This window comes from Python bivittatus, unplaced genomic scaffold (assembly GCF_059951505.1).
Source record: "Python bivittatus isolate LINGU-HERP-01145 unplaced genomic scaffold, Pbiv_v1 ctg000560_np1212, whole genome shotgun sequence".
NCBI classification, from domain to species: Eukaryota; Metazoa; Chordata; class Lepidosauria; order Squamata; family Pythonidae; genus Python; species Python bivittatus.
Window position 1 is genome coordinate 3,958,041 of NW_028277083.1, and position 24,894 is coordinate 3,982,934.

The 24,894-nt window shown below is 43.0% G+C and overlaps 1 protein-coding gene across 5 annotated transcripts; it reads left to right on the top strand.

Annotated features, from left to right (window-relative positions):
* The first annotated feature begins 3,938 nt into the window (after positions 1-3,938).
* LOC103050666 (cytochrome P450 3A29-like) lies at positions 3,939-15,057 on the top strand. Of its 5 annotated transcripts, none has more exons than XM_088147991.1 (13): positions 3,939-4,121; positions 5,754-5,847; positions 6,273-6,325; positions 7,396-7,495; positions 8,099-8,212; positions 9,381-9,469; positions 9,699-9,847; positions 10,495-10,622; positions 10,841-10,919; positions 11,844-12,004; positions 12,302-12,528; positions 14,008-14,170; positions 14,740-15,057. In XM_088147991.1, the coding sequence occupies exons 1-13, from the start codon at positions 4,048-4,050 to the stop codon at positions 14,833-14,835; spliced, it is 1,527 nt and encodes a 508-aa protein (XP_088004117.1). In that variant the 5' UTR covers positions 3,939-4,047; the 3' UTR covers positions 14,836-15,057. The 5 variants fall into 5 exon arrangements, with proteins under 5 accessions (XP_088004117.1, XP_088004118.1, XP_088004120.1 ...); XM_015889803.3 differs by lacking the exon at positions 3,939-4,121 and adding an exon at positions 4,157-4,416; XM_088147994.1 differs by lacking the exon at positions 7,396-7,495 and having other exon boundaries at positions 4,085-4,121.
* The last annotated feature ends 9,837 nt before the right edge of the window (positions 15,058-24,894 follow it).

The following is a 24,894-nucleotide window of genomic DNA, read 5'->3' on the forward strand; positions in this document are numbered from 1 at the left end:
TACGGAATGGGTACAACAGAAGAGCTCTGCCCCAGAAAAAGAGCCTTGCCATTAATTTTCCTGAATGCTAGAAAGTTCAAAGGCAAATGACAATAGGTCTTGACCAGAGGGACAACTATAAAATTGAATGCTTCCCTCCAGACCCCCAAAAGACTCACTCTTTTACTTCTAGGGCTTCGTTGTTTTCCCCTCTCTTCTGAACATGCCTCAACAAGAGCTCCCTGTAATGGGTGATAATGAGAAACATCTGAAAAGCAAGTCAAGTCAAAGATCATGAAGGTACTATGCCTATCTGCCAACCCTCTGGACAAACTGTATGGAATGGCCACTTGTCATCTGCTTCGCATTGTCAAATGATCTACTCCTACAAAATCACAGGGACAATCCTGAGGTTACTTCCTTTAATGGAGATGACCTCAAAGACTCTTGATAGAGATCTGTTACGGCTTAACACAACTTTAGCCATCACTTTTGTGGGGGTAATCTGAGTAACTCAAGAGAAGTAGAACATCCATCTGCTTTTCAAATAATAATTGAAGAGCAGGGGAGAATACAGGGTTAGCTGGATTCAGGCCTTACCTCCTTCAACCTCCCACTGGAATCCACTTCCATTGGTCATCCTTGGCCATAATTATTGTACTGTCCACCTCTCTCCTCAAAACAAAGTCCTCAGGAACCCAAGATATTTGTAAAACAGGAACTTAATTATAGCTGTAGTTCTCAATCCAGGCCTTTTTTTTTTTTAATGTACCTCCTACCATTGTCTAAAGGGAGTCTTTGGCCCTCCTTCTAAACTCACTCTCAACTTTACAGTACATTATTCACAGCAGCTTCCCCAGTGGATACCCACCTGGCAGTTAGTAAAATGGGTCTGGAATCTTTGACTAAGGTGGCTTTAATGATGATAGGATCCAGAGTGGCCACAGTTGGCTGCCAGGCATCCAAGATTCTGCGAAAAAGAAAATTAAATCAATCATCCTTTGGTTATGAATGGGTGTTCAGCATTCTTTCTCATCCCTAGCAAAGCCATAGGAAATTATGTGAAAGATCAATCATTGCAGAACAAATCATCCAAAATAGATCATCCCTACTGTCTAATTTGCATAATTTATAAGGGATCCAGAATATTGATTGAGCTACATTTTTTTTTTAATTTTTCCTTCTGAGCCTTGAGAATGAACTCCCTTGGGCATAAGAACACCGTTTTGGTATCTGCAGAACAAAAGTAAGATAATGCACGATTCTTCTTTTTGGTATGCTAAATTTCTAGAAGCGTTGGATAAAAATGAAGAGGCCCTCTTGATGAAATGCCTTGCAGTCCCACAGAACTAAATGAAAGATGAAAATAAGCACCATTTGGATCCTTTGCAAGTACAGTGGTACCTCAGGTTACGAACACCTCTGTTAACGAACTTTTCGGGTTACGACCAGCTCCGGCCGCAAAAATTTACCTCGGTTTGCGAACTCCGCCTCGGGGTATGAGCAGGATATGCGGCCATTTTCCCTCCCGTGACACGGTCCGTGGCCATTTTTCCGCCCGACACATGGTCCGCGGCCATTTTTCCGCCCCTGACACATGGTCCGTGGCCATTTTCCGCCCCTGACACGCGGTCGTAGGGAGGGGAACTCTCCCTCCAAGCAATAGCCGCCTCCCTGTCCTCCACGCCAGAACAGATTAACAGTAATTACGTTGAACCTTATGGGGAAATTTGCTTCGGGTTGTGACCAATTCGGGGTGCGACCAGAGTCACGGAACGAATTAAGTTCGTAAACCGAGGTTCCACTGTATTTGACATCTCAAAGGAATGGATACTAATGTAGGTCCTCCTGTAAAGGAAGACGTGGAGATGCAGCTGGTCCCAGCCATGCCAATGAAGAACATCTAACTACCATACAGCTGGCATGGATGACAAACATTCCAGGCTACTCATAAACCATACCTACCCATAGACTGAGAATACAGAGCATCAAGACTAGGTATGATTGTGAGAACACATATCTTCTGCAAGTATGTTTCAAAAATCAATTAACAGACTCAAGTCATGTTTTATGGATAGTGGTACAATCCTCATCTTCTCCTCCATGTTCCAGCTTTTCCTTTCTGTATCTGACTCCCCCACCCCCAAAATTTTGCCATATTTCTGGTAACATCTCTGGACTCTCAAAATCCAGGAAGCCCTACCAAGGGAAGAAAGATGTCAGAGCAGCGAAGTGAGGGGAGATCCAGCAAAAAGATTACTTTGAATCAGAGACATCCAGCTGCAATTTATTCATTCACTGCAGGAGCTCAAAGCAGCATATGGAGTGTTCTCTTTGCTCCAACGTTACCTACAGCCCAACCTGGTTGGGCTGAGAGATCAGGAGTGGTTCAAAGTCATCCAGTGAGCTTCATGGATGGAGGAGGACTTGAACCCTGCTTTCCTTGCTGGTTCGGTAGGCGAGTAGCAAAGTCACATCAGGAACACCATAAATGGGCACTTGAATATTGTCAGCTGATACTCTGACTAAAGTGCATGTGATTTTATTTGGCAATCATACCAACTTCAACTTCAGGAAGGCCCTTCTGCCTCCTCACACTGGAGTTTATTTGCTTAACCAAGCGCCTCTTCCCCTTTTTAAAACCCACAGTACATTCACAAGATTAACATCTAATCAAAATGATCATAAAAACTTTGCACATAACATTTTAAATCCTTTCAATAAAACCACTGTACAACATCAAAAACTGCAGTTTTGTGTTTTTTTAAAACACGGTTCCAGTTAAATTCTCCAATTGCTGCTGCTCTGAACTGTTTTTCCTCATTGCCAAAGCAAAACCATATTGACAGGGGGTGTTTGTCACAATCCTTGGGGAATTAAAACCAGAAACCAAAAAGGGACTTTTGCTCTTATCCTGAACGTGTTGTGTCTCCCTTCACCAGCTTTGTTGATGAAGGTGATGATGACAATGATAAGTGAACAAACCTGGATGCTTATTTTCCAGTATTCCGAAAAGTTCCCCATGAAAGGCAATTGCTTCAACCCCTTAATCTCCACCTTCTTGAAGGAATTGTGCAGCCAGATTCCAGAGCTGGAACCACCACCAGCAAGGAACATTAGCACGGGAATTGCAAGAAGTGTGTTAGAATACTCCTGCTTGCAATAGGGTGGCACTGTTTTAAATCACAAGCTTTACCCATTTATTTCTCTGTTTGAGCTCACCCAACCAGGTTTGATCTAACGACCTGAAGGGCCATCCATCCACCAGGAATGCAACTTTTCCTGGCATGGGAGTAAAAGCTTGGGGAAGCAACAGCAAAGTCCTTCCCCCTTTTTTTTTAAAGCTGTGCCCTGTTGGTGTGACTGGACAGTGCCCAAGGAGAATTTTTTCATTTATATTTCAAATTTGTCCCTGTTCAGCAACTCTGGCTAGCCACATCATGCTCGGGAAGAGGACTCCTAACCCTCTGCTCAAAGTAAAGCTGGGTCCCTCTTTGCAAGCCTCTGCAGGGTCACAGCTGGACAGCTCAGGCCCTTCTTCTGAAGCCAGCTGCCTCCCACCGACACCTGCCAGATGTGCGGAAGCTCCAGCGAGGCGGGGGGGGGGAGGCGAGAAAGCAGAAAAGCTGCTCCAAGCGCCCGCCCCACCCCGGAGTCTTGCTCCTCGAAGAGGCCCCTCCGGGGGCCCCGGCGCCCCGGATCAGCGGCCCGGTGTCCAGAGCAAAGCTGGCCGAGGAGAAACAGCGGGGCCCTTCCCGGGACGCGAAGGGACGCGCAAGCAGCGAGGGTTGCGCGGCTCAGTGGCGGGGAGCGCAAGGAGGTCCGGGGAGGGGGAAAGGCTGGATCGCTCCGCTCGGTGCCCAGAGAGGCCGGGCGCACCGGGCGGCCGCCCTCTCCAACTAGGGAGCCCCGGGCGACCGGGCGCTAACGCGGCGCGGCTGTAGGAGGCCAGCCCGAGGAGGAGCCTGCGGGCGCGCCCGGATTGGCTCCGCGGAGGGCGGCGGCCGGCGCCGGGCGCTCCCCAGGGCTCAAAAGCGCGGCGCCCGGAGCTGCGGGCAAGCGTGCGCCATGGGAGTCCTTGTCGCCGGCTGGGCGCTGGAGACCTGGGCACTGGCCCTGCTGCTGCTGGCCCTCGTGGCGCTGTAAGTGCGGGCGCCGAGGCCGGCCCCGCGCCGCAAGGACGGAGCGCCCGGCTGGGGCGCTTCCAGGGCGCGCTTAGGGGACGGGGTCGCGCCAAGCGGAAGGCGGAGCAGGCTGTTGGCGTCGAGGGGTGCTGTGCCTGGACTTGATCTGATCTGATCTGTGTTCGGTTCGGTTTTGATTCCCTTCTACACTCTACTCCTCTTCCGATTCTCTTCTTCTTCCTGACATCTGCTGTCAGTCCGCGCCAAGCGGCCTGGAGCTGCGTGGAGGAGAATCGGAGATGAAGAGCCCCAGGTGGTGGCGCAATCCAAAAGGGCTCGCCCCGAAACTCAGCATGCACGAATGCTCCCTCGCCCTCCCACAGAGGCTGCTCCACGGGGAAGACGGGGGTCCCCGTATATGGGGGCGAGTTGTTCTGCAGGAAGGTGCCACCCTTGAGAAGGCCCTACTGGGGGTACCTTCAGATGGAACTCCGTAGGGGAGGGGACCCTTGGCAGCACATTTCTCTGGCAGGTTGGATCTCCTAGGCAAAGGCTAGCCTTCCCCATTCATGGGTGGTGGACTACAACTCACATCACCCCCAGCCCTCCTGGCTAAAGCTTTGGTGGAGGAACAGAGGCAAAAGTGAAGTGCTTTTTCAAGGTCCTTGCTTCTACACAGGATGGGGGGAGCATCAACAAATGTTACTTTTCCAAGCTAAATGCTAGGAGAGACAACCCGCTGCATTTTCTCAATTAGCACAAAGGTGCTGCTACTATTTAAGGGCTTTATCTGCTCCGTACTATCATAATTTGCCTAGCCAGCGTGAAGGTACTGAATCAAGGAGATCATCTAGCCTTTTTGTGGTTATTTTTATTCTTTTATGTACACTCTACAAATTAATGCATGCTTGAACCATGCAGCTTGTTTGCAAGGAGCAATCTTGGAAGCTTTAGATAGAAAGTTCAAGGATTGTGGATAAGAACTTGGCATTCCCAAGGTTGGTAACCACCATCACCATACATCTTCGAGTCCTGTTCAGCTCTCCTTGTTTAAAGGATCCTCTCCCCACCAGCCTTCCACTTCTTTTCTTGCTGAGTCTACTGTTGGTCTTCCTTCCATTCTTCACTGGAGATCAGGGGTGTTGAGTGAAGAGTATTGGGTCTACAGCCAGCAAGATGTCAAAGAGCTGTTCCTGTGGGGCCAGCTAGTAGCTATCAGTGCTGTTCTCCCTAAGTCAGCCCTAGTAGGTAGACCAGACCAGGAAACCAACTCCACCGAAAGGCTAAATTACTTGTATTGAGATTGGTTATAATAACAGAATCTTGCAGGTCTGATTGTGCTGGATCTCCTCCCCCTTCTAATACTCCTGTGAATTAGGGAGGTTTCTGCTTGATCTGTTTCCAAGTGCTCTCTTGTTGTTCTGGACTTAAAAAACATCTCAGTCCCTTTTGCTTAGGCAACAGTTTCTGCATATCTTTGTCAAAGTAGTCTTCCTGATTCTCTACACCCTATGGCATCTTTGCTATCACTCTACACCCTATGCCACCTTTGCTAAGGTGGAGAAAGAGGGTGATGGAGACCTTAGTGGAAGAGAGTCTAGTCTTAAGTACCCTCTGACATTAATTATTTTGCTGATACTCTTTTTTCAGCTATGGGATCTGGCCATATAATTTCTTTAAGAAGTTGGGAATTCCTGGGCCAAGGCCACTGCCTTTCATCGGAACCTTCTATGGATACTGGAACGTGAGTATGTTGTACTGTTTCACATCACAGTAGCCTGTCGACAAAGTCACAAGTTTAAATGAAAATGGGAATTTCCTTTCTTTCTCATTGGGAATATTGTGACTTCTACACAGCCTGGGGGGAACATCAACAAATGTTACTATCACCTCTTCTTTGCCTCCTCCACCCAGATCAGAGAAGACAGTCTGAGAGAATAAAGGCTACTAGTAAAGCCATCTGTCTTCCTTTTCCACCTATATTAGAATTCCTTGATCTTCATTCTGAAAATATTGCTGCTGTATTGGTATAACCATAACATAACATCAATAGAGATTCAAGACTTACTGATTGAAGGGCTTTTAATGGCATTTTATACTCTTCTAGCCTCAGTGGAAGAAAGGATCACACTGCCAAGTTTTCATTGATCTCCCTCTTTAATGTGACAGGGTATTCTGGAGTTCGACCTGAGATGCTTTCAGAAATATGGCAAAATCTGGGGGTGAGTCACCTATCAGAATGTCATCTTGGAAATGAAGGGTGGTGGACAGAATATCAAAATCTACTCTTGCCTTCAATGGTTGATTGATACAGAGCTGCAAAAATAGATTTTATTTACTTAGAAGGTACAGCCTCAGTCATTGAGGACTTTTATGTGACCTGTGCCCTTTTAGGGAGAGAGGATATGGAGGTGATGGGGGCACCACTGGAAGACCTGAAGGGCCAGGTTGGGAGTGGATCATCCTGGAGACAACCCATCTGTGTGGTCACTAAGAAATAACACCAGTGTGATGGCACATAATCAATCAATCAATATGGAAGTCTGTGTTAGGCTGAAAGCCTAGGTTATTATGCTCACAGAAACGTGGGGAGGTAACTTATAGGATCAGGTACCACTCAGCTACTCCACTTGATTATTGAGTAACCAAAAACTTAAACTTGATTCTATACTTCCATTTTTCCTTCATGATGCTGGTTGCTATTGCATTGTAAGATATACAGTACAAACACTTCAGATGAAGTGTCATCTTTTAAACCTTATGCAAGGAATAATTTCTGTCCCCACTGCATAAGCCGTTCTCTTTATCCATCAAATTCCAGGGCTCTGGTATGCCTTGGTGGTATGTTCAGACAAGAAAGAAAGAAAGAATCTATCCAGCGAACTACATTCTACCCTAAAAAGAACTGAATTCTCTGGTCATATAGATCGTGCAAGATTGAGCATATTTGCAACATGTTTTTCTGTCTTGCATGTTGTTAATCTGCTTTTTATAGTTCTGCATCATTTAATTTGGTTTTGCTCACCAGGCAAAGATACATGTTACATAACCTTTCTGTGGTTTCTGAGATTTCCATCCTTATTTCCCCCACTCTTCAAACCCTTAAGATGTGGACAGTTTTGCAGAACCACAGTTGCAACATACACATCCCTTTTCAGCCTAGAACTCTGAACTCCAAGATACCATTCTCTACTTGACCACCTGCTAAGTTGGAAAATAGGAAGCCTTGATCCTCTTGCCTTATAAATATAAAGCCTGTATTTCAAAACATCTTTTTTATTTTGACAATTAGAATATTTGATGGCCGGCAACCTCTGATGGCCATTCTGGATCCTGCCATCATTAAAACCATCCTGGTCAAAGAATTCTATACTAATTTCACCAATCGCCGGGTAGGTATCCAAAAATGAGGTTCTTAGGACTTCACCAATGCTGAGAAACAGAAGTCTTGTAAGGGAAGTTGGAAGAGTCAGTGTAGTATAGTGGTTAAAATGTTGGGCTGGTACTGGGGAGACCTGGGTCCAAGTCTGCCTCAATCATGGAATGGTCACCCTATTGGGTGACTTTGGGCCAGTCGTTCTTTCTCAGCCCAAACTCACATAGTTGTTGTGGAAGAAATTGGAACAATATATATGCCATCTTGAGTGCCAGAACAAGAGACAGATACCTGTCTATTTATCAATCAATCAGTCAGTCAGATAAATAAATAAAGCTGGGAAAGATTGAAGGCCGAAGGAGAAGGAGACAGCAGAGGATGAGATGGTTAGATAGCATCACTGAAGCAATGAGCATGAAACTGAGCAAACTCCGGGAGGCAGGGAAGGACAGGAAGGCCTGGCATGATGTGGTTCATGGGGTCACGAAGAGTCGGACACGACTTAACGACTGAACAACAAATACTTAGCTAACAGCCAGGGCAGCAAATTGAAAGGAAAGGATTGAGAAGAACAGCATGATACGTTTCTATTATTTTCTTTATACTTCACATTACTTAGGACTTAGGTGTGAATGGAGAACTGGACACTTCCTTAGTCGTCGTAGCTGATGAACAGTGGAAGAGGATTCGCAGTGCTTTGTCTCCTACTTTCACCAGTGGGAGGCTGAAGGAGGTAAGGTATGAGGCTTGCCGGTCGTGGATGCATTTCAGCCTTCTAACCAATTCTTGCATTGACTAAAGAAAATTAAGCCTGCTGGTCCAGCTTGATGAAGCAATGTCAGTGGTTGATTTTAAGTAACATAAACTCAATCTTCATGAGAATATAGGAAGTCTCCAGATACTGGGTCAGGCAAGCTTAACCTGACATACCCTGTTTGGCACCATTGTCTGGATCTTCTCCAAGTGTGAAATCAGCTTGTCCTAAAAGGAAATACTGCATCTCAAGGAATCATATAAGTCATATTCTGGAAGGCCTAACTAGATTTTTTGGAGCCTTGCCCAAACCCTGTTGGGTCTTGTGTGTTTTCCTCTATGAAATCTGAGTGCAAATTTGAACACACCCATTAATTTCCTACAGCTGCTAAGATACACGGTACCTTTTAGAAAAGTCTGTTCTTCGTTACTGAATTCCTCCCTACTAACTTTCCAAGAAATTCCAGTGTTCCCTGGAATATGCATTCTAAACTATTTGCTAAATTTATCTAAATCATAACTTCTTCTCATAAACACGGTAAGATCTTTTTCTCCATTTTCCTATATCAGAGTAAAGTTAGCCTTCCCTAACCCTTCCAGAGACACTGGGATTCCAACTCTCAAAATTTCTAATTATCGTGGCAAAAGGAACATCAGATTGGAAAAGGTTGTTGTTGTTTTTTAATGAGAGCAGTTTTATTTTAGCTACAATTATCTCTTCCAAAATCGGAAAAAAACTGGTTAGCATAGGCTTTCTTCCAGCTTTGGAATGGTGGGACTATGCAAGTTATCTCTATGAAAATGGATTGAGCTCTGCTCTATCTTGCTAAATCTTAGCCGAATTTCATAAGCAGCCAACATTTGTATGCTGTTATGATCCATCAGCCTCCTTGCTTAGGAGGAGAACGGGATCTTGTTTAACATCTTGACATGCTCAATGCTTACAGCAAATGAAGAGACAGCTATAAACTCAGCAAACTATCAAATTTAAGATTATGTTAAGAGATACATTTTAAGGAACTTTGAGAATGTTTGCACAGAAGAAAGTAACTCAGACTGGGGTTGCTTAGCACTTAAATTGCTAATTGGATTCATTCCGTAAATCGTCTAAGTGTCTACTGTTTCTCATGCATTGGTCTTCCTCTCAGATGATGCCCATCATCAACCATTATGGTGAAAGCTTGGTGAAAAATGTTCAGAAGAAGGTGGAGAATGATGAAGAGATTGATATGAAGTTGTAAGTAATAACTATGGGACTTGGTAGGTAGCAACCCTTTTCTAATGGAAATTTACAAAAGGAGAGTTTGTAACTTAGGCATACAAAAATGATTTGACTTGATAGTTCAGATTTTCCATAATACTTGAAATCCCTCATGCCACTATGCCCTGAAATCACTTACTGAATGTGTTACGAGATGGCTTTTAATGGTTGAACCCCATGCTATGTTTCTCCTTCTTCCCTTTAGGATCTTTGCAGCTTACAGCTTGGATGTGGTAACCAGCACTTCCTTCAGTGTCAATATTGACACCCTCAACCATCCCAATGACCCTGTTGTTGTGCACATGAAGAAAATCCTCAAATTTAGCTTCTTCAATCCTTTGCTAATATTGATCGGTAAGAGGTCTTGATGTGCCACAGATCTGGACATATCTGCTCTGCATCTTGGTTGCTTGCTGGAAAGGCATTCATTATACAATTGCTGCACTTCACTCTTCACATTTTAAGGCCGATTCAGATTATACCTTTGTAAAATTCCTATACTTTCCCCCATATCTTCCACTTTTCTTTGGAAGAAAAGAAACATCACGCAGTGTGCTTTATGGCTGAGAAAAGTTGTTTTGCCACTGTATCACACTAGCTGTTCAGTACCTGAGACCATAGGCTAGATCAGTAGACCTTCTTTCCCTAAACTAGCACCCGCCTGCCCCCCAGTCTTGGTTGGCTACCATCCCAAGTCTGTGCTGGCTGTGAATAATGGGAATAATGCAGAAGTCTAGGACTTCTGCAGGATGTTGGGGAGGAGAAAGCTGTTATAGCTACTCAAGCTGGTAGCTTTATTAAATATCATTTATTTATTCACTGAATCAATTTTAGGCTCCCTTAATCACTGTTGCAACTCTCTCATGGTAGACCTGCTATTTTGCTAGAACCTCTCTCCTAGAAAAAGATAATGGGGGCTTCCTGCTGGGTTTTTCTTGCTATGTTGTAGCTTGGTTGTGTTCACACAAATGATCTGTTTGTTTTCCCACCCCGTCCCCCAGTCGTTTTTCCATTCCTTACTCCAGTGCTACAGAGATTCAACTTCAGTTTGTTTTCCAAGTCTGCTATGAACTTCTTCTTTGGCCTCTTCAGAAAAATCAAGGAAGATCGACAAAAGGAGGGTCACACGGTCAGTCCAGCTATTTCGTGGCCATGGTCATACTTCCTCTTTTTCTGTGGCTCTTGTGACCTGGGATTTACGTCCTCTGTGTGTGTATGTGCGTGCCAAGCAGGCTTCAGAACTGCTGCTTGGGTTTTAAACACGCTCTAAGCCTGAGGGGGCAAGTGGACACATCGATGACAGTTCTGTCTCCTAACGACAGTTTTTCTGTCTCTCTGCCATTCCAGCATCGAGTTGATTTTCTCCAGCTCATGATAGAATCCCAAGCTGCAGCCGATGCCTCTGTTGAGCCAAATTCCTCTAAAGGTAAAGTTACAGATCTTGCTTTTGAAAAAAGGTTTTTTGGGGCATGTTGATTTGCATGGATGAGCTCAAGATAAGCATTTGTGAATTATGCTGAAACCAGGGGGCTCTGGAAGAGAGGATGAGCGAAATATATGGTGGGTTGAAATGCCATGCATGAAGGCCTGGTCCATTGAAATTGGATCAGAATGCTGATTAGAGAGAATGCTGCTCCTGGAAGATAATGAGACAGGGTAAGATACAATAGATGGAAGACACCCCTACACCATTCCTTTAAGTGATGATCACCTTCGATTTGCAGCCTGCCTGTCTGCTTACAGTGATTACAGTGATCCAGAAGGGATGTAACTTTAAACCAAATTCTTTTGCTGTCCATTCCTGCCTCCTAGAACATAATCACGAGAAGGAGATCAAACGCTCTTATTTTAGATGAGTCACCGTTCAGATATAATGTTAAATCCTGGCTATGGTTTGTTGACACTAGCGTCTCTTCAAAATTTGCCTTTTTTCTGCAAAACTTAGTTAACATGAACCATAGCAAGTTTGAAAGGAAGCATAGAAGGGAAAGATAAGATCCTAAAGGGCCCATGGAAGTTTAATGTTGATTAATATTACATCTATATCTGCTCGTCCTACACTGTGCCAATATTCAAACTGGAGGAGCCACGGTTTGATGGATATGCTCATTTTATCAAAGTAGTGTTTGGTATTTTAGTTTTCTCTGCAGGTGAAAATGCAGCTGCTGGTGTTCTTCATATGATGAGAGAGCTGTTTAAAGCTGATGATCAAATCAGATCCTCTGGATAATTGTGTTACGCTGAAAGCCCCAAGTCAATCTGAGATATTTACTGTAGTGTATGCATGTCATAGTGAATGCCATGCTGATGATCCCAAACTTCTTCTGTGCTTTCCTTTCTTATCTGACAGCTTTAACAGACAAGGAGATTTTGACCCAGGCACTTATTTTTGTTTTTGGTGGCTATGAAAACATGGGTACCACACTCAGCTTCCTGTCTTACTGTCTGGCCATTCACCCCGATGTTCAAGAGAGATTGTACCAAGAGATCAGCGAAACTCTTCCCAATCAAGTAAGAATCCTCTCTGGGCTCTGTGTCTATGTTAGGTAAGGATAGAACAGTTTTAGTAGCAGGTGTGTTCATCCAAAAGAGCAGAATCAGACTCTTGTTTTGACAGGACAGGACTGCAATGTTTACAAAACTAAATGTGAACCTTGAGGAGCTGAAAGATGGCCAGCATTCCATGATTTTTGTACCATGAGAAGAGTTTTTTTAATATTCCAGTTCTGGTCTTTTCTTTCCAGATCACCTCTTATACCCCAGAATGTAATGTTATTTTGTTCTGTTTTGTTTTTGCCTTTTGCGCAGGCCCCTCCCACCTATGAGATTATCCATCAAATGGAATATCTAGACATGGTGATGAATGAAACTCTTCGTCTTTACACTCCCGGGGGACGACTTGAGAGAGTTTGCAAAAAGACAGTGGAAGTCCATGGAGTGACCATTCCAGAAGGAACTGCAGTCATGATTCCTGTTTTTGCCTTACACCGTATCCCGGAATATTGGGCTGAACCAGAGGAGTTCAGACCTGAGAGGTATGTTGTGGGGAGAATTGTCCTTCTGAAACCAACGAATAAGACACATAACACCATGAGGGCACCAGGGAACAAAGCGCTGGTTGTAATACCTCAGTACGACATTTATCATTCTTTGACATCCAGCATCTACAAAGTCACGCAGGGCTTTTTTTATGATCTACATCCATAAACCATGCATGGAACTTAATTAACTCCATTGGCGAAAATGATGGCTAAGCTGACTTTAGCAGCTGAAACAATGGCTTGGTTTTATGTTCCAGCAGCTGAACAAAGAGCTGTAGGGCAACTGACATCAAGCCACACTGATAGGCACTGGAAGAGTAAAGGTGCATGGAGGAAATTATATTTAATCTTCCATATTTTCAGTTAGAAAAGATTCCCCTCTTTGAACAGTGCCTGGTGGGCCAAAATATGAGAAATAGGGCCCGTTGACTTACACTGTTGCTGTCATTGGTTGGAGAGCATAATAGACTCAAGACTTTTGGCCATAACTCATGGAATTGTAATCGTCTACAAGCCCAATTTAATTAAGCAGGATTTGCAGAAGAACAAGAATTCAGGAAGGACTATGTCTCAGCAGAAAGCAGAAAATCTTCAAGTCTGACATCCTCAGTTAAAGAGGATCAGGTGGTAGGTAATAGAAAATACCACTTGTGGGCCCCATAAACATCACTGAGTTCAGTGGTCAGATAATCTGATGTGACAAGGCAAGGATGTTTTGTCTAGATTTAACTGTGCTGGAAATAGAATATTTCATTGACAATGGTCATGGGGAATGAGAATCACCAGCCATGATAGGTAAACAAAATCTTACTCTTTGGGGTGGAAGATCTCCATACGGACTAAATACCAAGAGCAAATACTTGATACATTCATGTCCTGCGTGTGAACTTTGCCCCAGCATTCCTGAACCAAAGATTAATTTAAGATAGTGTTCCTCAAACTTTGGCATCCAGAAGTGTCGGGATCACAGTTCCAGAATTTCCCAGCCTAGTTCTAGGGATTGCCCCATCAGTTTGAAGAAGGATAGCTTTATCAAAGGGGTGGTAAGTGTAGATCAGCTGGCAATCTCAACATTCATTGAGAAAGACGCAGAAACAGTGTGTTTTAATTATATTACCATCCATTGGTGCACGGAGTAGCATTGGAGGAAATTGTGTCTACACAAGTAAATGGTGGACAGTATATACCATTCTAAAACTAAAGAAATCAAACATTTCAAGTTCTTAACAGATATCTCTTCTGACTTACAGCCTGTTGCAATGATTTTTCAGGGCATTCCTTTAGTTCTGCCCTTAGATCAACCACTGAACCACAATGACTTCTCTCCACAAATGTTTATCCTGGTTCGTTGGTCTCGGTCACCATCGTTCAGTGGTGAAGGAACAAAAGTGTGTCTTGGTTACAGAACTGAAGCACATTCCTTTGGGAATAGAAGCTTTGCTCAGTAATTATTCTTTTCTGATTTTCAAATAGGTTTAGTAAAGAGAACAGAGTAAACCTAGACCCATATGTATTCCTCCCATTTGGAGCGGGTCCCAGGAACTGCATTGCTATGCGTTTTGCCGTCCTGGTCTTGAAAGTGGCTGCGGTCATTCTGCTACAAAAATTTCACTTCCAAACTTGCAAAGAGACACCGGTAAGTCATATTTACAGGGGGACAACTTGCATTAGAAGCTCTTTTGTGCTTGTTTGCTAAAGAGTTTACTCAACTAATTTCCAAACACACATATATGTCTTGTTCAAAGACAAGGAGGTGATGAACGTGAAAGCAAGAACTCTTTGGAAAGACAGGGTCATCTTTGTGGGGTGAGAAGCCTGGTCCACCCAATATCGGTGTGGTTCTCAAACTAATAGCATTGATGGAGAGCCACCTTGTTAAACAGGTTTCAGTTGTGGGAGATTAGCAGTCATCATTCCTGGGTGGTTCTGCTTCTACGTCTGCTGAAAGTAGAGTTCTGCTTGGTGTTCGCAGCAGTGTGAAGCTTCTAGACACTGTCTGTGCCCTTGTCAGTTGCAACATAGACCTTGGGGAAAAGCATTTGAGTTGAACAAAATACAACAGAGACATTGGGTAGTCATAAGAAAAGGCATAAGTGTAAAACATCATTCTCGGTAGTCATTTCAGACCTTGTTTGCTGAATCACCTCTATTTAATTCCATCCACCTCATGTTTTCTTTCTCCCTTTCTTTGGGTTAATGGGAAAGATCCCCCTGGAACTGGACACCAAAGGGCTCCTGAAACCAAAGAAGCCAATCAAGTTGAAGTTGGTGCCCAGAGCTGTTGTGGAACATGAGGAATAGAGAATCTGGAGACTGCAAAGAGGCTGTCGTGTCTCCTTCCTTCCTTTTGCAATGTTTTGCCTTCACATCACCTAGGAGTAGTAATTTGAATGGGTAGAATTAAATGCCTATTTAGACATTTTCTCCTGAACTTTTCAAGGAGGGCTGGACGTGCCAGTTAATTTTGGTTTCCCTCCAGTCTTTGCTTTTTTTAAAAAAATAAACCTGTTTACTTAATATACACATCACTTGATTTTGAATGACTCACCTCACAAGCATTCAAGGGGCTGCATTTTGCACCGATGCAAGTTTCTGATCCTTCTCCAGGTTTCACCCTTCTTCCATCAAGGGAAGTTGCTAAACCATCTCCCTGCTGACTGCCCCAGGGTTCCTTGACTGATGAGGTACAAAGGTGATTACATAAATAGACATTTTATGGAGAGTTGCTATGACTGGAGAGAGGAAAAGGCAGGTGACACATGTTGGCCATGAAAATATTTCAAAATAAGAACATGTTTGCATCCTGCCTAGACACAGCTTTTCAATAATACAGTCATTATAAACTATTAGGGAAAATCCCTGGATGTTGCAGCAGCAATTGTGTATAATCTCACCAGGAAATGTTAGATATTAAACTTAGAGCTTTCTGCACACCAAGTGGATGTTCTACACCAAACCATTTCTCAAGAGCTGGAACAATGCTAACCATATAAGATGACCTCATTCCATTATGCAATGCCCTCTCAGTGGCAATAAGATGTTGTAATAATGTTAGGGGAGGAAAAGCAGTTTTGCACATTTTAGTAGGAAGACCTTGGCATGGCAGTTGGAGTGGTATAAGACATGGTTACGTTTAAAGATCAAAATTGCTGTGCTAATGTGCAATTTTTGATGCCTTCAAAACCAGTCATGGTTTTTTGCCCCACTCTCCAAAAGGAAGAACCTCCTCCAGTCCTGCTAATTCAGCAAAATTTGTGGCATTGTCTTTAATGTGCCAAGCAGAAGCATGGAAACAATAGTGAGATGGTTGTCTGGGCTCCTTGGGCATCCAGAAAACCTCAGGTTGTGACTTTTCAGGATGGTGGGGCTGAGTAGATACTCCTAGCCATAGACCTTGTAGAGTGTATTTGCAGTAGTGTCTCTGCTTTCCATGTCCCTTGTCATCACGAAACCTCCCAGCTGGAACTGCTGGTCAGGGTCTAACCCTGGATATGGTTATGTCCATTTAAAGATAAGTCTCACTTGCTAATTGAACAGATGGAGAATGCAAGAGAAAATGAGCTTTTTGGTAAATGCTGTTCATTCACTAGGGGGTGCTTTAGCCTGGCATTTCTATGGAGGCGAGTAGATGACCTTCGTGTAGAAGGGTCTCTGGAAGCGATCAAATCTAGGACTCAGAATCAAGGAAACATTTCTCCATCCTTTCCATGTTTAGGAAAGTCCTGCATCTTTAAACCACTCAAGTTAGATTGGAAAGTAGGAGTGTATATGTACTTTCTTATTTAAAAGACAACTTTATTACCAAAAGCTATTTTATCTGGCATCTGTCATAGCTCTTGCATTCGTATAAAAGATTACATTGTAATAAAAAAGACTGCATAAAGCTGATTTATCTGACAGAAAAGCACGCCACAGCTAGATAAGGTCAGTAATAACCTGAGCTTGCAGTTTGCTCTGTTTTAAATGGAGCAGTTTCTGATGAAGATAAATATGTTCTTTGGAATGGATTCAGGGGGCAGGAAGGTGCTATCTGTTCAGGCAAAGTCACATAAGATTGACCCATGGGGCTCAGTCCAATCTCAGGAACAAGCAGAGGAAAGCTACATGTTATGGTGACCCCGGTGCATCCAGGATGGTGTGATCATTAAAGTGGTAGACGAGGAGTGGAGAAACCAGGTTCTTGTCCCACCATCAGCCATGGAAGCCCTGTGGGAGACTTTGGGCCAGTCCTTCTCTCTTAGTCCGAGAATCAATGTGGTGTAATGGTTAAAGAATTGGGGGAGGCCTGGGTCCAATTTCTCCCTGAGTTCACAGAAGCTCACTTGAGTGACTTTCATCCAATCACTCTCTCCTGGCCCAGCCTCTCTCATACAACTGCTGTTGTAGGAATAAAAATTGCAGGAGACACCTGTACTCTGGCCACCTTAAGCCCAGGAGGAAACGCCAGACACCTAATAAATTACCCAATACAAAGAAGCTCAGGTTTTCATTCTGGGGTTGGCAAGAGCCATGGGAATCAGAGTTCCAACTCAAGCCTTCTTCTGCAAGGCAAGTACCAACTCTGGTTTCCTATTCAGAGCTCAATTTTTTCCTTTTATATAGCTACTTCATTGTGATTTCCTCTTCTTTATTTGCTGCTTTGTTCTCCTTGGCATTGTCTGAAGGAGAGGTCCTTCCTACAGTTGCCACAGTAAAGATAGAAGGACAGGATGGAGCTGACTCATACGATTAAGCCAAGAAAGGCATAGTGTCCCACAGCAGCTGACCCAAGAACACACTAAAAAAATACCGCTTGTTTGCTGCTATTCAATCATCCTGCAGTGTGACACAGGCCAGCGAAAACAAGGAAGTGGACCTTTGTCAAAAAGAACTGAATAACAGGGCAAGCACGAATGTATTTCCATGCACACAACAGAACTTTGCACTCGTGCTCCGTAAGGATTTTCTCCCCTCCCTTTGCCAACAGCAAGTTATTTTTACATTAAACTCATGCCAAATAGCAGTAAGCAAATATTTATTGCCAGCTACCGGGTAGAATCCAAAGAACTGAAAGGCACTGAAGTATCTGTGACTGAATTCCTTTACCCCCTCTGCATAGTTATTTAGTTATCGGCTTTATTTAAACATTGACCGCTGCCCACCCTCATTTTTCTGGCTTTAGGCAGCTTGTTTTATCAAAAATTCCACCTAAAGTTCGGTAGAACCATTAAAATAATTAAAACCAGTGGCATCAAATTTATTTATTTTATTTATTTATCAAATCGATAGAGCCAGCCATCTTATGTATGTGACTCTGGGCAGTGCACCCAATTTAAACAAAACAATGAAAACAGAACCATTAAAATTGATTAAAACAATGAAAAAACTATTACCAAAAACACAGGAGAGTGCATTCAAAATTTTACATTCAGTATAACCATTTTGCGGGCTCCCGTGAAATGTAAAGGCTTGGGGGAAGTGTTCAACCTTACTTCCATATCCTATCTATCTCCTTCCATTTGGCTAAATAGTCACAAAGCTATGGTTTTCTACAGTATTTCAACTTCTCACTTCCTGAACAGTGACCTACTGATGTTTCTTTTTCTCCATGCACGATGGTGAAAAGCTACCTGTTCCCTTTGCTTATTTCAATTATTTCAAATATTATGATGCGTCTATCCTACAAAGATCAGAATCGTGCAAGCTGTGATATTCCCTGTGACCCTCGATGGAAGCGAAGTTGGAGGTAGATCGTCATGGAGAAAATCTACCTATATGGTTGGTAAGAGTCAATGCTAAAGTCAACTTTGACTTGATGAAACAGTCAGTGCAAACAACCAGCTCCCTTGAGAAGTCCATAATGCTGGGAAAGGCAGAAGGAAAGAGAAGAAGAGGATGACCAGCAGCAAGGTGGCGGGACTCAGTTATGGTGGTGAGGGGTGCACCATTAGAAGACCTGAAAGACCAGATTAGGAACAGTTCACCATGGAGAAAATCTATCTATGTGGTCGCTAAGAGTCGACATTGACTTGATGGCAATCAATCAATCAATCAATCAATCAATCCATCAATCAATCCATCAATCAATCCCTTAGCTTAAACCCATCTTCTATAATCTGGTATTTCCACATCGTTTGAGGAAGGCAGTTCCTCTCATGCCCAGCTAAAGAAGCAGATCCCCATTGTTGAATAGGTTTCCAATTCTCCCTCTCCACCCCTCACCCCCCCCCCAACAATCTTCGGTCATGTTCTTCAAGTACTATAAGAGAGTTTCCAACAGAGGACATGGTCTCATTTTAATGTCATTTTCAAATGAATTGAGCTTAAACAGGCGTACCACCTACACACATATTTGTCCTGCATTATTCATTGTGCTCCTATCCCTCCTTTACGTTACTTCTCAGAAGGGATCCGGTAGCAATTTTTCCAATTAACAAATGTTATTAAAAGCACATGCTTTTCTGAGCTTATGAAAGCTAATGTCTTTTAAGAACATTTGTTAGTCTGAAAAGGTGCTACCCGCCTCCTCCTGATTTTTTTGCTACGGCAGACTTACAAGGCTCTCCTCTTACAGTGAGTCGAAACATTGCAATGCAATGGGAGGGAGTGGGGGAAGTGAGTGGTGTGTGTGTGTGTGTGTGTTTATGTGTGTGTGAATCTTTTTAGCAGTTTGACTGGAAGGGAAGCAATTAGCATACAGAGGGAGTCATTCTAAAAATCCCAAACTGCTTCTATGTAGAACAATGCCATGGTGGCAGGAAGTATTTTGAACCTTGCTGATCCCTAATGCAGGCAATCAGATATTTTCCACACTCCAGAAGTCCCTGCCACAAAGGGTTGTATATCTGTGATGGAATGTGCCTACAAAGGGGGAGGTGTTGTGATGGACTACAGTAACGCAGCAGGTTCTCAGGAAGGAGGGAGCACATTCCAGGAAACGGGACAAGACACGAGACAACACAGTCCGGAGCAGGAGCGTGGGAAGAGGAAGAGATTTAGGAATAGCCACTCCCTAGAATCTCCCATGGTATATCCTCTAGGTTAGAGTAATACAGTTTTAGTCTGGCAAGATTCTGTCTATAGGGTGTAAACAATAAAAGAACTGAACTTGGATGGACTGTTTACCTGTTGTTCTTGGGCTGGGCCTGACAATATCCTTCTGTTCCTGCTGCTACTCATTTTCAAATGGGATAATTGTAGAGATCTAAGTGAAAATTTGGGTCCCATTTCATTGTTTTCTATCCATCTATCTATATGTCCACCTATCCATCCATCCATGCTTCTCCCTCCCTCTCTTCTCTTGGCCCAACCATGGAGAACAGATAGGAAGGCACCATTTTCATTTTAAGTGACTTCACAATTCTCTGTGAAATCCACTCCTGGAAGCTTTCAGGAACTTAAGGTTGGCATTATGGAGATGCTTTATTGTTGCTTTTCTTAAATTATCAGGAGTCTTGGATCGGTAGAGCTTTGCACCCTTTCAGACTAACAAGTTTTCATTAAAAGGCAGAAGCTTTCATGAACTACAGATCATCTCATTAGATGCAAGACTATCTAAACTGAACATTGGTTTAAACTACATTATTTTAGCCACTCCATGCACTTGATGTAGTGAGCTGTAGATCACAAAAGCGTATGCCTTTTAATAACATTTGTTAGTCTGAAAAGGTGCTACCAGGTGACATCATCAGTGTGAGTGAGTGTGGGGTTTGCTCCCTGTTTATAAATGGTAGTTCGCTCTGCCAGTGTTGGTGGGGTATAGTTTTCTTATTGATAGTTTCTTGATTGGGATATTGTTTCCTGCTTGATTGTTTGTCTGGGGTTAATCCCTGCTTATCTGGGTGTACTGAATATGTTTTATAGAGTCAAGAACTCCCTACAGCAAAGAAGCATGAATAGGGTTGAATTATAGATGTAGCAGCATTTAGGATTTTCCTTTCCAAGTTTTAGGAGAGGGCTCTTGGTTTTTAAAACTGCTTTATTCTTATTTTAGGCTTACACAATAGCATTTGTCTGTTTCTTGTCTCAAGATAGTGAGAAACTATGCCCTCAGATTTTAGCAGACTTGGTGTGGCTCCAAGATCTGTAGAAAACAATGCTCCATTCAGTCTAAGGAGAATGAGATTCAAATGTCTCACTTCATTGCTCTTGAGTAGAACTTCCAAACCATGGAGAGAGGCCCTCTGAAAGTAGAACTAAATAAACTGGACAAGTTCAGGGTTGGGAAGCCTTCAACTCCAATAATGAATTGGTAAACCCATCCTTTATCCAAATCAACAAGGAATGATAGCAATGTGGCATGTAGGATAGTTCTATCTCTGGATGAGGTTTGCGTCAAAATACAAAAAGAACAAAGTTGGACCAGCATCAAAAGTTCCTCTAGTTAGTTGCCAACCTGATGTTGCCTGTGGGAATCCCACGTGCAGAGTGAGTGAAGTAACCTTCTCCTACACACATTCTCTGGTGCCTGTTTTTGAAAGGAATCCCTCACTGATACTGGAGGTAACACATACCAGTCATGACCAATAGCCATTGTCAATTTTCTCCTTCGTGAATTTATCTCACTGCCTTGTCAAACTGGCCAGGTGGGAGATCTTCTAGCTGTCTTGCAATTGCAGATTCCGTAGGGCAGATGTGTGCTGTGTGAACAATCCCATCATTTTGTCCATCCCAAATCTCTCACCCTTCAGTTTCCTTCAGCCTCATCCGCAGTTTCAGTATTTTAGACAGAAAGAAAATCTTCAATTCCATTCTTTCCTGTTTCCCTTTGTGCGTAACTTGACACACAAATCTTAACAATTCTGTAGTATTCCCACTGGGGTAGATTCTCTGAATTGTCAGACAGAGGCTGTTGTGAAGTTCTTTAACTGGAGATGGGAGTCCAGATTCAACCACACCTGGAGGGTGGCTTAAAGTGCCAAGCCCTATCTAAACCTCGCTTCATTTCCCATCTGCCCAACTTCTCATTAATAAACCAGATTTTTATTTCTACTAATAGACAATCTTATTTTATTCTTTTCTGTCGTGATGTCATCTACTGAAACTCTGTCTCACCTTGAGGATTCATCCGCCCTGAATCCATTCCAGGGAATGTTGTAGCAGCTCTTCCCAAAATCTTTAGCTGTTGGAGTTGCAATGGAATTGAACTTGGCGAACTCCATCATGTTCCCCGCTATGAAAAGCACTTGGGGAAAAATGATATTGTTCACAGCAAGGCAAGCTTGCTCTTAAAGAAAAAACTAGCTTCCCACTCCAGCTAGGAACAATAATATACAGCAATAATAGATTTACCCCTCAGGTTCTGGTAGAACTGTCAAGATAATAACAACTCATTTTTATAACGTCAACCAAGCTGTGCTGAAATCTGGGGAGGAAGTTCAATAAGTGGGAAGTTTCTTCTAGTTTGCCGGCTCTGTGTTGGTTTTCTGAGCTGGGAAGACTTGAAAAGAAAGACCATCAGAGCTTTTTCACCCGAGTCTTCTCACATGCTCTACAGAATAAATGCCATAATCAGAAGGTCAAAAGCCACCTTGTGCCACACGAAGCAGGAAGCTAAAAATAGGATTGGAAGCCTCTTGATTCTTGGCTGAATCTAGTGTGGAAGATGAAGGAGAAAATGGTTGAAACAAAATAGACACTTACAGAGGAAATATTTTTCCTGCCTAGGAGAAGAGGCTACTGGAGTTAATGCTGAGGGATGATTCCAAAATTGTTTTGCCCCACTTTGCTACACTATAAGCCTTTGCTCGTCTTTCAGAAAGCCTTAAAGACCTAACCGAGCTGCCCAGAGCCACCCACTGGGGAAGATGGGTGGCCTACAAATTTAATAAACAAACAAACTGGTTTCACTGGCATGGGGGCCAGTAGAGTAACAAGCCCACATTATGGGTAAATGGTGTATTTAGGACAGTGATGGCGAACCTATGACACATATGTCAAAGGTGACTGGCCATGACATTTTAGGTGACACACCAGCATTCACCAACACCTGACCACAACTATTCTGCCTGTTTGAGTTACCAAAGAAACTGAGTTGTTCTACTCGTATTTCATTTTTGTAATGGTTCCGCGTTTCTTTATATAATATATAGCACCACACAGGATTGGACTCTATTTTTTTTAAATACTGTAAATGAATATGTAAAGAATTGTTTCTCTTTTGTTATGGGGTGGGGGGGGTGCCATGCCAGCAAAGTCAAGTTAGGCATTTTCTGAATTTCTGACACGCCAAGCTCAAAAGAGGGACAAACTGGCTGAAGAACAGGGCAACATAATACAGGGATGCTGTAGAAATTGATGTTAAAAGAGCTTTTTGGAGGAAAAAATCCTGGGCCTTGCATTTCCAAATACTTTCTTCTGGATATTTTATCTCAGTGCCTTGCTATCGTGTGGTGTGATGGAGACATCTGAAATAACATCAAGGTATGGGCCTAGTGGTTCTCCCAAAGCCAATTCTGCAGTCATTTTCCACCAGTGCTTTGCGAGTGATCTTGGAGGCTGTTCCTTTGAAGAGGACTTTCAAGGCTGTTTCTCCCTTCTGCCCTAAAATCATAAATCCGGGTAGACATAAACATTTGGCTCAAGGACTACAATAAATTTGGGAAGTTAAGGGAAAGACTTTGATTTGTTGAATTTCTCTCTGGGTTCTAGAGAGCCAAAAGCGTGTTGGGCTTGGCGCATGAGAGATTCCCAGTTGAATGGATGTACTTTGAGATGAGGAGCTGAAGAGATGTCTAACTAGGTTTTCCTCTTTTTTTTTTTTTTATTTTATTATTTTATTTATTTTTCTGTTTCACCCTCAAGTCAAGCTTGAATCTTGGTAACTCTGCAGACACGTTAATGTGGGTTTGTTGTTGTTTTTTTGACAATGGCATGGAATGGTTTGGCCTTCCTTCTTCTAAGTTATGGAATTCAGTGCATGATAAACCAAGCTTACAATTAAGCCATCATCACCTTCAAGTTTGGATATCCCACTAATGTTTTCTGAATGGATGAACTTCCAACCAACTGACTGGGTGGCTGAGTCATTTGGATGAAACTTTTCTTATCAAACACAGCTGGCCTTGAATTTATCTTCTTTTTAAGGCTCAGACCAATTCCTAAGGAAGTAACTCAATGAAATGGGCTGCAATAATGTAGTACAGGAAATAAATCTAATCTCTTACATTGACTCTTAGCAATCCAGGCAAATGCATATTGACTCATTCCAATGAACTTGGGATTCTCAGCATAAAAGTAACACTTGAACCCTTCCCTCTCCAGTTTGACCATCTATTCTCCTCTACTAAATATCCTAGAATCCAATCATTTCAGTCTGTGCCACCTGGTGATGAAAAGCTAGGCATCAGAATTAAGAAACGAACCATATTTTATAAAATTCTTCATGCACACTATATATAGATTGCTTTTTCCCTTTTGGGCTGACAAGCAAACTTAAACACCATTCCTTTCCAATGTTGCGCCCGACTTGACATTCTCCAGACAGCCATGCTATTCTGAGAACCACATTCCTAGAATAATCCTTTATGGCGTGTGTTCCTTCTTTTGGAGCTAAAAATAAAAGAAGGTGAAAGGAAGGTGGGGATTCTGAAAGGATGCAGAAAGCATCTTGGTTGCATTCTGCCAAATCATTGGGGGTATCATTTTCAAATTAGATGTTATGTTGCCAAACCATTATTGATCTAATTTTCTCTGCAAAATGCTTATTAATGTTATCTTGTTACCCCTTGATGCATATGGCCTTGTGCAGCGGGAATGGCAGACTGTAATTGTCTCTTGGCAGAGAATTATTCATATTTTCCTATCTTGAAAAGAATGAACAGCATATGCAGTTACACTAATGACTTCATTTCTGAAGACTTCATGTACTGTGTGTGTGGTGTTCGTAACGTATTATAGCTAGATTAACAATCATTCATTTTAAATATCCCATTTAGAAAAGCTTGTTTTGCTTACTAAAGGCAAATTTTTCTCTCTCGCTTTCCCTTTCCCTTTTCTTCTTCTTCTGAGGCTGCTTTTAAAAAAAAGAAATCCATGGGTGCTTCCCCCTGCCCCTTGCTGAAAATAGGTTGGATCCTTTCCTTTCCTTTCCTTTCCTTTCCTTTCCTTTCCTTTCCTTTCCTTTCCTTTCCTTCCTTCCTTCCTTCCTTCCTTCCTTCCTTCCTTCCTTCCTTCCTTCCTTTCTTTTGCTCTCCTTCCTTCCTTCCTTCCTTCCTTCCTTCCTTCCTTCCTTCCTTCCTTCCTTCCCTTTCTTTTGCTCTCCTTCCTTCCTTCCTTCCTTCCTTCCTTCCTTCCTTCCTTCCTTCCTTCCTTCCTTCCTTCCTTCCTTCCTTCCTTCCTTCCTTCCTTCTCTTTCTTTCTCTCACTTATGTTTGCCACACA